This window comes from Saccopteryx leptura, chromosome 4, assembly GCF_036850995.1.
Source record: "Saccopteryx leptura isolate mSacLep1 chromosome 4, mSacLep1_pri_phased_curated, whole genome shotgun sequence".
Taxonomy (NCBI): Eukaryota; Metazoa; Chordata; class Mammalia; order Chiroptera; family Emballonuridae; genus Saccopteryx; species Saccopteryx leptura.
Genome location: NC_089506.1, coordinates 48,836,337 through 48,853,594, shown reverse-complemented (window position 1 = coordinate 48,853,594; position 17,258 = coordinate 48,836,337). Strand labels below are relative to the sequence as shown.

At 40.0% G+C, this 17,258-nt stretch overlaps 1 protein-coding gene across 3 annotated transcripts in view; it reads left to right on the top strand.

The window, feature by feature from the left end:
* CLYBL (citramalyl-CoA lyase) overlaps positions 1-17,258 on the top strand; it is a 272,254-nt gene that overhangs the window by 222,412 nt on the left and 32,584 nt on the right. For all 3 annotated transcript variants that reach the window (XM_066380615.1, XM_066380616.1, XM_066380614.1), the window contains exons 3-5: positions 10,049-10,237; positions 14,376-14,477; positions 16,218-16,311. In XM_066380615.1, coding sequence (XP_066236712.1) covers positions 10,049-10,237; positions 14,376-14,477; positions 16,218-16,311 — 385 coding nt within the window. The remainder of the gene's footprint in view (positions 1-10,048; positions 10,238-14,375; positions 14,478-16,217; positions 16,312-17,258) is intronic.

Sequence of the window (17,258 nt, the reverse complement as noted above, 5' to 3'; positions counted from 1 at the left end):
CCTTGGATTAGGTAGCACTCTCAAAAAGTGGTAACAAAAGCACAACAACAACAACAAAAATAGATAAATTGGACTTCAGCAAAATTATAACTTCTGAGCTTCATAGGACACCATCACGAAAGTAAAATGACAGCTTACAGAATGGGAGAGAACATTTGGAAATTATGTATCTGATATCCAGAATATATGAAAGACACATATAACTCAACAACAAAAAGAAAACCCATTTTTAAAATGGGCAAAGGACTAGAATAGACATTTCTCTAAAGAAGGTATAATGATCGCCAATAAGCAAACGAAAAGATGCTCAGCATCCTTAGTAATCAGAGAAGTACAAATCAAAACCACAATAAGATACCATGTCACACCCACTAGGATGGCTATTATCAAAAACAAGCAATTACGTAAAATAGGAAATAGCAGGTTATTAAGGATGTGGAGAAATTGTAACTCAGGTAAATTGATAATGGGAATATAAAATGATGCAACCAAATTGTGGGAAATAATTTAGCAGTTCCTCAAAAAGTTAAACATAGAATTACTATATGGCCCAGTAATTCTACTCCTAGATATATGCCCGAAAGAACTGAATACAGGCCCTGGCTTGTTAGCTCAGTTGGCTAGAGTGTCATTCTGAAACCCAAAGTTACAAGTTTGATTCCAGGTCAGGTCACATATGGGAAGCCACACGTGAGCACATAACTAAGTGGAACAGTAAATGAATACCTCTCTCTCTCTCTCTCTCTCTCCCCTCTTCCTCTCTCTGTCTCAAAAAAAGGAGGGGGGACTGAAAACATTGATTCTAAGAGCTACTTATATAGCAGTGTTAATAGCAGCATTATTCACAATAACCAAAAGTACAACAACCCAAAATTCCATTAATAGATGAGTGGATTAAAAATAGGCCCTGGCCAGGTTGCTCAGTGGATAGAGCATCCTCTCAATGCTCTGAGATTATGGGTTTGATCTGTGGTCAGGGCACATGTAAGAAGCAACCAATGAGTGCACAACTAAGTGGAACAACAAGTCGATGCCTCTGTCTTTCATTCCCCCACCCATTCTCTCTCAAATCAATGAAACAGTGTTTTTTAAAAAGAAAAAAAAATGTAGCCCTGGCCGGTTGGCTCAGCGGTAGAGCGTCGGCCTAGCGTGCGAAGGACCCGGGTTCGATTCCCGGCCAGGGCACACAGGAGAAGCGCCCATTTGCTTCTCCACCCCTCCGCCGCACTTTCCTCTCTGTCTCTCTCTTCCCCTCCCGCAGCCAAGGCTCCATTGGAGCAAAGATGGCCCGGGCGCTGGGGATGGCTCTGTGGCCTCTGCCTCAGGCGCTAGAATGGCTCTGGTCGCAACATGGCGACGCCCAGGATGGGCAGAGCATCGCCCCCTGGTGGGCAGAGCGTCGCCCCTGGTGGGCGTGCCGGGTGGATCCCGGTCGGGCGCATGCGGGAGTCTGTCTGTCTCTCCCTGTTTCCAGCTTCAGAAAAATGAAAGAAAAAAAAAAAATGTAGTATATACATGTAATAGAATATTATCAGCTATAAAAAGGAATAAAATTTGGATGTATAGTGCAGCATGACTGGGTCTTAAAATACTATTATGTTAGCAAAATAAGCCAGATGCAGGACAAATATTGTATGATTTCACTTATATAAAATACCTAGAATAGACCAACACATGGATACAGAAAGTAGATTAGAGATTACCAGGACTAGGGGGTATAAGGGAATGAGGAATTATTGCAAAACGGTTACAGAGTTTTGGTTTGGTGATGAAAAATTTTGGGAATTAGATAGTGGTGATGGTTGCACAACCCTGTGAGTGTAATTAAGACCATTGAAAGGTACATTTAGAGGCCTGACCTGTGGTGGCACAGTGGATAAAGTGTCGACCTGGAATGCTGAGGTCACTGGTTCAAAACCCTGGGCTTGCCTGGTCAAGGCACATATGGGAGTTGATGCTTCCAGCTCCTCCCCCCCCTCTTCTCTCTCTCTCTCTCTGTCTCTCCCTCTCCTCTCTAAAATGAATAAATTTTAAAAAAAATTAAAAGAAAGGTACATTTAGAAATGGAAACATTTCTATGTATTTTATCACAAGTTTTTTAAATGAGCAAATGATTTACATAGACATTTTTCTTTTTAAAATTTTGCTTAGCCTGACCTGTGGTGGCTCAGTGGTTAAAGCATCAACCTGGAATGCTGAGGTTGCTGGTTCAAAACCCTGGGCTTGCCTGGTCAAGGTACATACAGTAAGTGAATTGATGCTTCCTGCTCCCTAAGTTAAAAAAAAGAGATTTTGTTTATTCATTTTAAAGAGGAGAGAGAAAGGGTGGAGGGAGCAGGAAGCATCAATTCTCATAGGTGCCTTGACCAGGCAAGCCCAAGATTTTGAACCAGCCATTTCAGCATTCCAGATCAATGTTTTATCCACTGTGCCACCACAAGCTAGGCTACATAGACATTTTTCCAAAGAAGATATAAAAATGGCTAATAAGCACATGAGAAAATACATAACATCATCATTAGTCATCAGGGAATGCAAATCAAAACCATAGTGAGCACAATTGAGAGGCACTTCATATCCACTAGGATGGTTGTAATCAAACAGAGCATAATAAGTGTTGATGAGGATGTAGAGCAGGGGTAGTCAACCTTTTCATACCTACCGCCTACTTTTGTATTTCTGTTAGTAGTGAAATTTTCTAACCGCCCACCGGTTCCACAGTAATGGTGATTTATAAAGTAGGGAAGTAACTTTACTTCATAAAATTTATAAAGCAGAGTTACAGCAAGTTAAAGCATATAATAATAATTACTTACCAAGTACTTTATGTTGGATTTTCACTAAGTTTGGCAGAATAAATCTTTATAAAACAACTTACTATAGTAAATCTCTCTTTTTATTTATATTATACTTTGGTTGTTCCGCTACCGCCCACCATGAAAGCTGGAACGCCCACTAGTGGGCGGTAGGGACCAGGTTGACTACCAATGATGTAGAGCAATTGGAACCTATATACACTGCTGGTTGGAGAGAGTTCCAGTTTCTCCTCATCCTCTCCAACACTGGTTGTTTTATATATATATAAAAACATATATATATATGTTTATATATATATATATATATATATATATATATATATATATACACACACACGTACCCCATATATATATATTAGTAATAGCCATCCTAATGGGTATGATGGTATCTCAGTGCACTTTTGATTTGCATCTCCCTAGTGATCAATGATAGTGAGCATCTTTTCATGTGTATATTGGCTATTTGTATATTTTCTTTGAAGAAATATCCAAGTCCTTTGCCTATTTTTTAATTATGTTGTTTGTTTTTTTGTTGTTGACTTTTAGGAGTTGTGTACATATACTAGATTGTAATTATTTATCAGATATATGATTTGCAAGTATTTACCCCCATTCTGTGGCTTGCCTTTTTAAAATTTTCATGAAGTCCAATTTATTTGTATTTTTCTTTTGTTACCTGGGCCATTGGTGTTATTAACAAATGAAATTTTAAACCAATTAACTCATGGTATATTCAATAGTGTTATTGATTTTTTGTTTTCAAAAAACAGGCAAACCAAGATTTGTTTTTCATGTGAAAAATACAGTGGAATAAGAAACTCAGCACTATCATCCTGCCTAAAGAAATACTAGCAGGTTGTTATAATTAATGAGAATTTATTTGCTTTCTTTTCCAATGCAGTGACCATAAGTTCATGTGGTTATAATAAATGTTATACATGTATAAGAAAAAAACAAAGACATAATTTACTAGTGATGACATTCTTTTTTGTTTTTAAGATTTTATTTATTTATTTTAGAGAGGAGAGAAAGAGAGAGAAGGTAGGAGGAGCAGGAAGCATCAACTCCCACATGTGTCCCGACCAGGCAAGCCCAGGGCTTCGAACCGGCGACCTCAGCATTCCAGGTTGTCGCCTTATCCACTGCACCACCACAGGCTAGGCATGATGACATGTTTTATGTCACAAGCACTTCTGTTTTTTAATATAAACATATAAAGAGAAGTTATTTGAAAAAGGAGACCTTAAATGAAACAATTCACTCAAAATTTATTTTAGATGAAACATTCTCAAATTTAAAAAAAAAATTTTTTCATATAAATGCCCTCCTCCAAAATTTGTTCCACTCCTGTGGACATTATTATTAATGCCTGTGACATTATTTTAGGAATTAAATAAAATGGAGATGAGATGAGATAGACAAATTCAGAAAAGATAGAATTCACAAGTGCTTTTGGATATGGGGCGTGGCAATTTGCCTTTTGCAGGATGAAAATATTAATTACACATTTTTTAAAATCACAAATGTTATGCGTCTCCCTGGAGTCTAGAAAGTCTCTCGTATTTCTTAATTACCAAACCTCGGTCCTGCTCTGCACAGCTTTCTTTCTCGTTGCTCCTGTTGCATCCAGGGTCTTCTTTGCGATTTCCTCTGGAAATGACTATACATTAACATACAAGGTTTCAGTGGGGGGAGGCCAGGGGTGGAAGAAGGGAAAGGTGTTAATTCAGATGTAATGAAACTGTGATAATGCTATTATTTAAGGCACTTATTTGGGTCTGTTTATACTTTGTCGTTTTATAAATAAGCCCAAGGGGCTCCTCCTGGTTGTCACAATCCTCCTTGAATCTCGTATCCTGTCTGTCTCTTCCTATCTGACAGTAGAATTGATGCTGCTCTAATCCCTGGAAGTTTGGAACTAATGAACTGACTGCTGAGCTGCCGCCACGGAGCTTGGTCCCAAACTATACTGTACTTCACACTCGATTTATTCTCCAGATGGCGAGACTGCGCCACCCTGCCGCGAGGGACCACCTCTTCCACTGGAGTGTAAAAGTGGACGGATGTTGTTTTCTTTGCAAATTTGATCATTCTGAGCTAGAAACTTGCGAGGATGATTAGTTATTAGTTTTAATGGGTGCCAACTGAACAAAGTGCATGCACATTTTCTCCTTCAATTTTGGAGTCTGCAGGTCTTGGTGATGGTTGATTTATCTGCTTCTCTACGTCACCGGAGTGTGTCTCTTCCCAGGTGATAAGAACCCAGTCTCTGAAATCATAGCATGCCGTGGTTCCCGGCCCAGACAGTCACATAATACGGTGGCTTATGTATAAGGACAAGTTTATTAGCCACTGGTTCACTGCACTGAGCAGCCCATGGCATGAGATATCGACTGAATGCAGGAACTTGGGTAGCACTACCTTTTAGAACTGGGGCCTGTGAAGATTCTGATGTGCCAACTTTCTCTGTAACCTCTGCAGAGCCCACCCCTGGAATCAAACATGCTACAGTTCACACTATGGTGATTAGTCTCTGAGAAGATCTAATGGAACTGTTGGTAAAGGCCTTCATTCCATTATTCCGACTTCTCTAGGTTGTCAGATCTTAGGGGGACAAGTTCATCCTACATGAGAAGCACTTAACAAAGCCATCCTGTAGTGTTAGCACGTTTAGAATGCAGTTCCTTCTAAACCTCATTTTGAACAACCTGCTTTGCTTCCAGAATATGACACTCCACCCCCCCCCCCAAAAAAAAAGGTCTTTTTTGAGTGGCCTCTTTTTGCTTGTGTTTTTGTTTTCTTCTTTCTCCAGGGAGCACTCAGCTCCCAATAATCTCAGCAGATCACCTGTTTAGCCCTTCTAAGATGGTGTCTGCTGGGCTGTGTTTTACTAATCCCCCTAACAGGATGGAAATTAAAAGATAGTTAGGGCCAAAGAGGAGCCAGAGAACAGGAGAGAAATGTGAAAGGGAGTGAGGTGATGGAGATGAGAGAGATAATTGCAAGAAAGAAGGTACGTGTTAGAGGCGAGGAGGAGGAGAGAGAGGCAGAGAACAGAATGAACACACTTTCTTTTTACAACTGGCTGGACTGTGGCTCTCTCTAGCTGAACACCCAGAACTAAACTTAATTGTTCTTAGAAACTGCCTTCCTCTCACCCAACAGATGGCATGGGTGTGTTTGCTAGCACAGTAACATATTTCACCATTAAAACACCAAAAAGGAAAAAAAATCAACATGCTTGTTGGTGGGTGTAAATTCAGCGAAGCTGGATATTTTGGGATACATGGCAGAGGGAGGCACACTTCGTTTATGTAAATTGCAACAAGCAACAGCCTGTTAATAAGGGTGTTGTGTGGCAATATACCTCCAAAGCCAACTTCTGGGGGGTGGGGGGAGGATAGAGTGATGAAGTGGAAAGAGCTTGGATTTAATACTGAGACAGAAAGAGATAAAAAGTCTAATAAAATGCTGATTATTCGCTGCTCATTATTATAAAAGGAAAAGTACTCATCAGATTATGCCTAAAGTTGGAATTACCATAGGTACTTCGTTTGCAGCCAATTTCACAAGGGCTGAATTTTATTAAGTGAACCGGAATATGCTGAAACCATGGCAGTCTGACTTTAGATAAAAATCAAACAGGTTTAGAACATGAGCTTTGAACAAACAGTTCCTTTCAAATCCAAATGAAACAACAAAACAGGATAGAGGTCACATTTTGTCTGACACCAACATTCACAATTTGGTAAATTGATATTACCAGTGATCCTGTGTCCTTGAGCACGCATGCAGATTAGAGTAGGGAATGGAGATGGAAATGCAAATAACTCCAGTTTAAAAATGCATTTCAGCCTGGCCTGTGGTGGCACAGTGGATAAAGCCTCAACCTGGAACGCTGAGGTCACAGGTTTGAAACCCTAGACTTGCCCAGTCAAGGCACCTAGAAGAAGCAACTACTACAGAGTTGATGCTTCCCTCTCCTTCCACCCCACCCCCTCTTTTTCTCTCTCTCCTCTCTAAAATCAGCAAAGTTTAAAAAGAAATAAAATGCATTTCAGCCTAAGTGATCTAGTTAGTTCCCTTCCATTTTCCATTTACTCTTTCCCAACAGACCCTTCACAAGCCCAACCTGCAACTGAAAGTTGAAATGTTTACAATCTGCAGCAATCTCGAGTTTGTAGTTGTGCAGGCACATTTGTGTAGGGAGCACGGCACATTTTACAGTCTCTGAGGCCATGGATCTAAACACACGCATTGCCAAAGAGCTGCAAGCGTATCTCTCGCCAGCTCTAGATGGCCTTGGAGCCATGATATTTGAGCTAACTTCTGCTTTTGACCTTTAGGATTTTCATATTCAGTGGATTTAACGAGAGGGCGTGGTAGAGCAGTGGATGAGTTGTATAGCTGTGGAATGGCCCATAGCATGTTGTATAGCTGTGGAATGACCAATAGCATGTTGTATCGCTGTGGAATGGCCAATGGCATGTTGTATCGCTGTGGAATGGCCCATAGCATGTTGTATAGCTGTGGAATGGCCCATAGCATGTTGTATAGCTGTGGAATGGCCCATAGCATGTTGTATAGCTGTGGAATGGCCAATGGCATGTTGTATCGCTGTGGAATGGCCCATAGCATGTTGTATAGCTGTGGAATGGCCCATAGCATGTTGTATAGCTGTGGAATGGCCCATAGCATGTTGTATAGCTGTGGAATGGCCAATGGCATGTTATATCGCTGTGGAATGGCCCATAGCATGTTGTATAGCTGTGGAATGGCCCATAGCATGTTGTATAGCTGTGGAATGGCCCATAGCATGTTGTATCGCTGTGGAATGGCCAATAGCACGTTGTATCGCTGTGGAATGGCCAATAGCACGTTGTATAGCTGTGGAATGGCCCATAGCATGTTGTATAGCTGTGGAATGACCAATAGCATGTTGTATCGCTGTGGAATGGCCAACGCATGGCGTGGAACCCAGCCACTTTCAGCCACATCCTCCCTCACATGAGCTAGTGTGAGTGCTCTCTTGCTTTTGTCTAAGTTTGGTCTAATTATTCACAGTTGGAGCTCTGTAAATCAGAAGTCCGCAGAGCTGTCTTAAACCTGTCCTACATACTCTGTTTCCATCTGACCTGACAACTATAAGCTACTGTTTCCTCACATGTTTAACTCAGACCACATTTGGAAGCCTTCCCTGCTTCTACTGGGTCGTGGACCTACATCCGTCTGGTTTAAATATACTGTCCTGGCTTGTCTTATTGATCAGACTTAGACTACAAATCGACTCGAATAATTTTTTGTGTGTCTCTGTTTTGGTTTGCTATTTTCCTAGATAAGCATCGCCATTTGAATGGCTGCCTGTTGTTAAGATATTGTTTTTAAAATCCACATTCGTCAGCAGCGAGAGGCTTTAAAGTTTTATTAGTATCATAAAAACCCTTCCCAAATGAAACTACTTTTGATATGTGTCCATTCTGACAATGAGAATTTGTTGAGGGCTGTTGGCAAGTTGGAGGAATTTGTTTCTGAAACTGAAATTGGTAGGAAGTAATGACCCCATAGTGCTTTTCTTCTCAGCTCCAACCCCTACCCCTCTATGTGCTCCCTTCCCTCCTCCCTCACCTGCACCACCCCCAACTCAAAGCCAATAAATAGCATATTTGGTTTCATATAGTTTTCTAAGGACAATTCAGATACAGAAGCAGACTTTCAACCTTTTGGCTTTTCTTTCTTTTTTTTTTTTTTTTAGACTTTTTATTTATTCATTTTTATTAGAGAGAGATAGAGAGAACAGGGGGAGGAGCTGGAAGCATCAACTCCCATATGCGCCTTGACCAGGCAAGCCTGGGATTCCGAACCAGCAACCTCAGCATTCCAGGTCAATGCTTTATCCACTGCGCCACCACTGGTCAGGCAACCTTTTGGCTTTTTGTAACTGGAGCAAAGACTGTCAAATTAAATATATATATATTTTAGCCTGACCTGTGGTGGCACAGTGGATAAAGCGTCAACCTGGAAACGCTGAGGTTGCCAGTTCAAAAAACCTTGGGCTTGCCTGGTCAAGGCATATATGGGAGTTGATGCTTCCTGCTCCTTCCCCCTTCTCTCTCTCTCCCCCCTCTCTATAATGAACAAATAAAATCTTAAATAAATAAAATAAAAATAAAAATAAACAAGTTTAAAAATATATATATATTTTAATGTATTTTGTCTACAATTTCATGAAGAAGTTTCTTGGTGATATTATAGCCTTACATCTGAATAAGTTGGAGTGTCATTCTCTTCTGAATGCCTTCCTAATTGAATGTGAAGATTCAATTCAGTAGCAAAAAAAAATATTTTTTTTCTTCTTTTTCCAAGTGAGAGGAGGAGAGATAGAGACAGACTCCTGCATGCACCCTGACCAGGATCTGCCTGGCAAACCCCATCTGGAGCCAATGCTCTGCCCATTAGGAGCCATGCTCACAACTGAGTTATTTTTAGCACCTGAGGTGGAGGCTCCACAGAGCCATCCTCAGCGTCCAGGGCCAACACACTAGAATCAATCAAGCCATGGCTGTGGGAAGAGAAGAGAGAGAGAGAATGAGAGAAAGAAGGGGGAGGGGGAAGGGGTGGAGAAGCAGATGGTCGCTTCTCTTGTGTGCCCTGACCAGGAATTGAATCTGGGACATCCACATGCTGGGCCGATTATCTACCGATTATCTACCAAAAAATTGGCCAGGGCCAATTTTTTTTTTAAGTGAGTAAAAAAGCATAAAGCATGTGGAAAAAGAAAAAAAATTTTTTTCCTCCTAATGTGGATATGCTGACAGACAAGACTGCCATTATCCATGTCATCTAGCTTCTCATATTTATTAAATGAGAAATAGCAGGTAGAAATTTTAGAACCATGCCTAGTACTTAGTAAATGCTCAATAAATGTTACCTATCAATTAATTTACCTTTGCAATTGCAAAGTAAAGCAGGATGTCACCACTATTGAGAAGTATGCCGATATGCACTATAGTAGCCATCATCTATGTCATACCTTGAATGAAGTCTGGAAGTCAGTCACTTACCTATCAGATTGAATGACTTATTTCAAAGACAATTTATTTGGTAGACAGGAAATGTGTAGGTATGCTAATGGTTGTCAGGCTCTGAATCTACGTAACAGTTTCACAGACAGTTGGATTGTTTCCTCTCAATGATAAATAAACTCAGGAGATACATTTTATCAACACTTACAGAATGAAGCTCGACTAAGAATAGTAAAAACTCTTGAAGACTTTGACCTGGGCCCAACTGAAAAGTGTGTAAGAATCAACTCAGTGTCCAGTGGTCTGGCTGAAGAAGACCTGGAGACCCTTCTGCAATCCCGAGTCCTTCCTTCCAGCCTAATGCTACCGAAGGTGGAAGGTCCTGAAGAAATCCAGTGGGTGAGTAGCTAATGTTTTGCTTTAATGAAAGACTCAGGACCTGCTAAGGAGCAGCAGAAAAGAAGCATTCGGGTGCTGCTGGTTTGGAAAACACATACCCTAGCCTGACCTGTGGTGGCGCAGTGGATAAAGCGTCAACCTGGAACACTGAGGTCGCCAGTTTGAAACCCTGGGCTTGCCCAGTCAAGGCACATATGCGAAGCAACTACTACTAGTTGATGCTTCCTGCTTCTGCACACTCTTTCTCTCTCCTCTCTCTCCTTTCTAAAAATTAAAAAAGAAAAGAAAAGAAAGTTTTTTTTCTGCTAGTGCTGCCGGCCTGGAAGGATGAAAATCCATACACAGAGCAGGAAGGGAATTCAGAAAAAGGAGTGAGCTTAAAAGACCCTATTCTTCATACAAAGAGAACCTGGCTTTACCCAAAGTGTTCTATGGGACAACTCGACTCTTGAAATGATGCTTCTGCTTCCTAATTGTGGCCTTTACAGAGCAGTCCTTGAAAACTAGCATGCCCGGGAATTGAAGCGCTTCTTACACCCTGCCAGCCCCTAAGCCTCCACCTGGGATCGCGGTGATGTAAATAAATGGCTCCTACCCAGCCAGATTGACTGGAAGACCTCATAGACAGAGAAAGCGCATTAGCCACAAATAAAAAAATGAACCTGGAGGAGGAGAGGGAAAGGTCACTCCTTAGGGCAAACAGAGGAATAAACAGGAAGCATTTAACCAGTGGTTTTAATTAGCACTGATATTATTTCCTGAACAGTTCTCTAGTTCCTCTTTTTTAAATTGCTGACAGGTGTGTTTGTGTTTCATGACAGACTTTTCAGCCAGTAAAAACCTGGCATGTCAAATTACTAAAGAAAACTTTGAAATGGGCCTAATTATACTATGATTGTTTTCATTGTTAAAGGAGGGGGAGGTGAGATTTTATTTAGGGATTGCTCGATTCTGCAAATCTCTGCGGAATAAAATAACATTCCCTTGAGCTAGTCCAGGGCAGAGAGCCTATGACACGTCAGTGCTGAAGTGGGGAGAGGGGGTGTGTGGACATGGTGATTTTGGTGCGGGACATGGGATTACTCTTAGGGTATGGCTGCAACTGTAGCAATATGCTCGGTAGTTGTGACACCTGAGGAAAACGCTCACCTTTCTAATGCATGCAGATAAGTTGGACCTGTGCTGGCCAGTGCCGTGGCTACTTACTCAGCCCTTGAAATGTGGCAAGTCCAGATTGAGTTGTCCTGGAAGTGTGAAATACACATGGGAGTTTGAAGATTTCGTAGTGTCCCCCCCCCACACCCCAAAACAATATAAATGATCTCAGTAATTTTTATATTAATTATCTGAAAATTGATAATATTTAGGATACATTGGGTAAAATTAACATGATTAAATTCACCTGTTTCATTTTACTCTTTTAATGTAGCTACCAGAGAATTTGGAATTACACATGTAGTTTTTCTGTTGGACAGCTCCGGGTCGGTGCCTTCTGTAAGCCCGGTGTTCATGGACACACATTTGCTTTCTACACTGGAGTTCCCTCCCCGGTCACCCCTCGGAGGCTGGGAGATACCTGGTTATACTCGGTTAATATCTTCGAGGGCTCCTGCCCCAGTCGAATGTGTCTTACGTTGATTGAAATGGAATCCAGTGTCACTGTTCCGTTTGGTTTTATAGTTAATGCCTATTTATCACCGTTATTACCCTCATTTGAGAGGGGAAGACCCACCTCTGCCTCGAGCTCTAGCTTGTTCGCAGTTTTAAATCCCTGGATGTGAAGAACTTACCGAAATCTAAATAGGATTTCTCGTTAACAGAAGTCTTTTGGGCTGTTTATTTTTTCCTCTCCGTTTGTATTTATGTGAAGCATAAAACCCAGAGCCTGATGCACAACTGAAAGATGGGCTTCCTTGTTTTCTTTTGTGTGAGAATCTCTTGCTGGCCTTTTGTCGCTAGTGTGGGTTCTTGTTTGACTGGCACGGCTTATTGGACTATAACAAGCGTGACTCTGCCTCCTTTGTCGTGGGACAATTCTCCCACAAATCCCGAACAGGGTGCATTCTTCCAGCACACTATTGGGTGTGCACTGGAATTGAAAGAATTGCTGAGCCCTGCTACTTCATCTCCTCCCCAATCTCTTTGTGATTTTTTTTTACCCCTTCTCTTCCTCCCCCACCCCCCCCAACCCAGTCCCCTCCACCTCGTTGAAATGAACCCTTTACCAGGCCGGAAACATTTAATCGTCTCCTTTTGAAAAAATTAATTGAAACTTCTCCACTAGTTACCTTTTGTGAGCGTACTTAATGCAATTTTTTAAAAAAGAAGGGGAGGAGGGGAAGGAGGATGGGCTAGAATATTTAATTTTTTAATGCCTCCATTGGCTTAAAAACAAAAGGCGCTAGAGATTTTTCTCACTGAGAACAAAGAATATATTGTAAAGTGTTTATCTAGTTTTAAACCTGATGACTTTTATAGTTATAACTATTATCATCGCAAAGCCTGGAGCAAGTAACGCTACAAGTTGTATTTTTTTTATTTTAATGAGAAAAGAAAGAATTCCTCCACTGAATATGTTAACACCAAGCCACTGATATGTGACTACTTACTTTCTAGCTTAACTGCGACATAAATTATGTTTTATTTTCATTTACATGGAATACTATACATTTTTGTCTCCTTAAATTGTAGCCTTCTCTTCTTCCATGCTATTTTGGTTGAGTTATTCCTTTCCTTGCAAAGTTACTAAGGAGGTGATGATGATGGTGACAGAGGAAGGGAGGGCAGTGGGAGCAACTGGGAATAATTCTTCATTACTGAAAGCTGTGATTTATTTTAGCCTAATTGTAAAGTTACTGCAAATTGCTCAAAAGCTTTTTAAAGATCCCAGTGATTAGATTTTTTAGGGGGGGGGGGTGCTGCACAGGCAAGGAGGGGGCAGCTAAAAGGGGAAATAACACCTCTAATCCTGCTTCTGGTAAATAGGCTGCCAGCTTTTAAAATGAGTTTCCTTTCTATTAGTCAGAATATTATGCTAAGCCTTAAGCATTAGTTTTTTTATGTTGCCATAGCAGCCCTATTCCTGCAGGGTGGTGACCTGCGATGATTACAGTACAAAGCTTATAGGGTCTTGAAACCCCCTTTGAAGATGAAAAGTCTTTGATGGTTTATATTTATGCAAATCTCTTAGATATGATTTACCCAACTGAGACTGAATGGAGAGATGATTAAAATTCCCTTTTCCTTTGATATCCATTAATGGCTGAATATTCCTTAAATTTAAAATGGATATATATGTTTTCATCTTTATTTACAAAAATATCTTTGTCATACCTGTGTGGTATTTTTTTGTTTTTTATCTCCCCACATCTGATTAGATCTAGACAGATATAATAGATTTACAATTTTAGAGTGTGGTGGGGTTTTTTTTTTTTTTCCTTTTGAAAGGGGGGGGGGGAGAAATCTGTGCAAGAGCTTTTGTATGTTTCCAGATGATAGATTTTGGAATTTGGGCTACCCCACTGGCGGCACAGAGCTAGCTGTGAACTGGTCTCATGGAAAAAATTGGCAAGCTTTGGTCTTCAAAGAATTAAACTTCCTTTTTAAGGTCTTCGTAGGTAAGCTAAAAAATTATGAAGCAAAACCTTTTGAACAAAGGGTAATGGTGCCATAATGAATAATATGGATTCCACGTAGAATGCTGCTGAACAGTTACACTGAGGTCAGTGCTGGGTATGAAACAAAAACAGAACGGCAGGTAGGGCACGGCGGCGTTGTCTGGGGGCCTGCCACTCGCGTGGAACGAAGTGAGGGTGAGAGGTCTTAAGTAGAGATGTTTTCAAGGGAAGCTTTTAAACTCAAGAATCTCTCCTTCCAGTTCTGACTCCTAGGCCTCAACAAATTGCTCCTTTAGAAAAAAAAATTATAATGCTTGGGGTTTTACTATTTAGTTTGGTGGGAACTTTGTTACCTTTTTTCCTTTGGTCTTTTCTTTTTTTTTTTTTTTTTTTCCTTTTGTGTGGACTAAAGAGGCTGGGATATTACTTCCTCAGGTCAAAGACTTAAATCCTTCTGTGTCTACAGTTAAGTGACTGTACATTTCCCCCCACTATTCACCTATGACACTTTTTGATTTTAGTTTTCAGACAAATTTTCATTCTACTTAAAAGGCCGAAAACTTGAACAACCTATGAATTTAATCCCTTTTGTGGAAACTGCAATGGGTTTGCTCAATTTTAAGGTAAGAAAACCCCAATGTGGCTTAGAAGTTAGGATTTTATTACCTAAAGAGAACTCTTCTTTTCAATTTTAACATCTACTTAAAATATTTTGTTGAAAAGATTTATAAGCAGAGTGAACCTGGAGTACAGTTTGTTGTCTGTAATTATCCAAAACCAGATTGTGAGCATCTTAGAAAAGAAAAACATTGGCCAAGGAGCAAAGAAAAACTTCTTAGTCCTAAATATTTAAATTGTAGATTCCCGGCAATAGTTTGAATTAAATAATCACTATGTAAATATATGTTTTGAATTATTACCTTTATAGATTAAAAGTGCATGAAAATTATTTTGTCACCCTTATGAATTAACTTTCAGTTACTCTTTTGTAACAATTGCCTTTGATGGGGAAATTTTCTGGTCTCTCTGTAGCAACATTATCTATGTCTAGTTGATAAGATTACTACTTGTTAGTGTATAACAATAATTTGTGGCATACTATTTCAGTTTACACATCAGAACACAAAATATTTTCTAATGAACAGTTTTCTCAAAATCAGGAAGATTTTCCGAGCCAAGTGTTTCCCAGCATTGTATGCTCACCTCGCACTACAATATATGCCTTCACAAAATAATAGCTAGCTTGTAAAAAAATCCCTTTGTCAGTGGTCATTTAAATTGTTTCCCAAAATTATGCCTCCCATTCCACCTGACTTGTGAACATCAACATAGCTCCCTGTCTCAGAGGAGAGAAGAAATCCCTCAAAACAAAACATAAAAATAGTTGAACTGTATTGAAGAGGTAGTATGTGAGCACAGGCTTCAAGAGGAAACCTTGAGACCCCCTGGACCAGGCAAGGGGGGCAGAGTACAGACATTTGAGGAGCTGCTTCAAGCCTCGTGATCAAGTGTGTTTATATCACGAACCACAGATTCTTCCAGCCCACCTTAGGATTCTGAGAATATAATCAAAGCATATTCCTTAGATACAGACAGATTCATATAATGATTTAATTTTTAGCACTGTCAACCATTTTCTTCCGTAGTGTACTTAGAAGCACTTACAACCCTTGAAATGAACCAGCAGTGTCCTCCCAGTTTCTCATAGCTTCCCACCCACATATATTAGCATACTGCATCTCCACCTCTGTAGATTCCGTTTTGTCTACCGTGAATGCTATTTATCTTTATTTCACACAGGACTGTCAAAGTTGCTTATTAATACATCTCGGATGACTTGTTGCATTTTTTATTTTCCTCTCTGGCACGGTAGATTTTTATATTCTTTGCCTTGATTCATAGAACCATTTACTAAGAAATCTTGATCCTAATGCAAATAATCCAATTAGTTTGATTAAAATTTATTTCCTTCTCTCCTGTGGCTTTGTGTTTATGGTTTGAGAACTTTAAAGCAAAAACAAAGTTTGGAAAAAATATAAACAACATATAGTACAATCAAATGAATTAACTCAAAAGTTTTTCTAGAAATTAGATGAACTACAGTTTGAACGTTATAACTGTATTAATATATGTTAACAACTATATTAATATAATTCAGTAAGCAAAGCCAATGTATAAACCATACTTATCTTGGACAATATTAAAATACTTTTGTAAAGGGGTAAATTTGGGCTGTATTTTTAGGACTGCTTTCTGCCAAACTGTTGTATTGAGTGAGGGCTTTCTGTTACTGAAATGTACACCACACTGTTCTCTTTCATTTGTATTTTCTTGAGATGTGGTTCTGTTCTGTGTTTTTACAGGCAGTGTGTGAGGAAGCCGTAAAGACCGGGCCTCAAGTGGGTCTTTTTCTAGATGCTGTCGTTTTTGGTGGAGAAGACTTCCGAGCCAGCATAGGTGTCAAAGCCCCATTTTGCTCTCTCTCTTTCATTCTTTCTGTGTACATATGTATGTATTGTTTCTTTGTCCCTCACAAATGGACATTTACATGACAATATATATTTACCAACCATGACAATGGTTTTTCAACGGAATGGGCAACACTTCCTGATAATTTAGGACACCTCATAGTTGTCCTGCTTTCAGAGCACCACATGATTACTTCTTTTCACTTATAAAATAACTAATCAAAAGCCTGTTGCAGCCTCAGCCATGTTCAGGAATATATGGCACCAACTTTGTTCATAATAAGTGTTATGTGAACAGCCTCTCTAATTGCTTAAATAGTTTGCTTTCACATCAGTTTAAAGGCTATTGAGGTTCCTAATACCAATTTAAAGCAATTTTACATTTGCTTTGATGAATAATTTTTTATATTAAATGGAGTATGCACATATTATTTGAAATAGATTTTAAGTTCCTCCTAAAATGTAATTCAGAACTCTGATTAAATATTGATTGAGACAGTATGCTGGTTTTTCTGACTCTCCCTGTCCCTTGGGCACAGTGTCTCTGGTCTGAGTACAGCTATAACCAGGAACTAGGTACATGTAGAGAAGAGGCCACGGTCACAAATGTTTCAGAACCACAGTCCCAGTGACGTGAAGACAGGACTCTCACCGAGCCAATATAAACAGATACTACCTTCCAACCCCAGGGTGAAAAAAGAAAGGCACTTATTTTAATACCAGTCATTTCAAGAGACTTTGTGTCACAGAGAGCTTAGTGGACACTTTCTGCCTCTCTCAAAATGAGTGACCTTCCGTTTCCCTAAGTTCTCCATCCAAACCCCGAAGCTGCAGTATTTGGCTCAGAATTCATTGCAACCACAGCACGTGAAATTCTGGGCTCAATGGAAAAAAAATGAAAGAAGTTAACCATTACCTTGCACAGCTGTTTGGCCA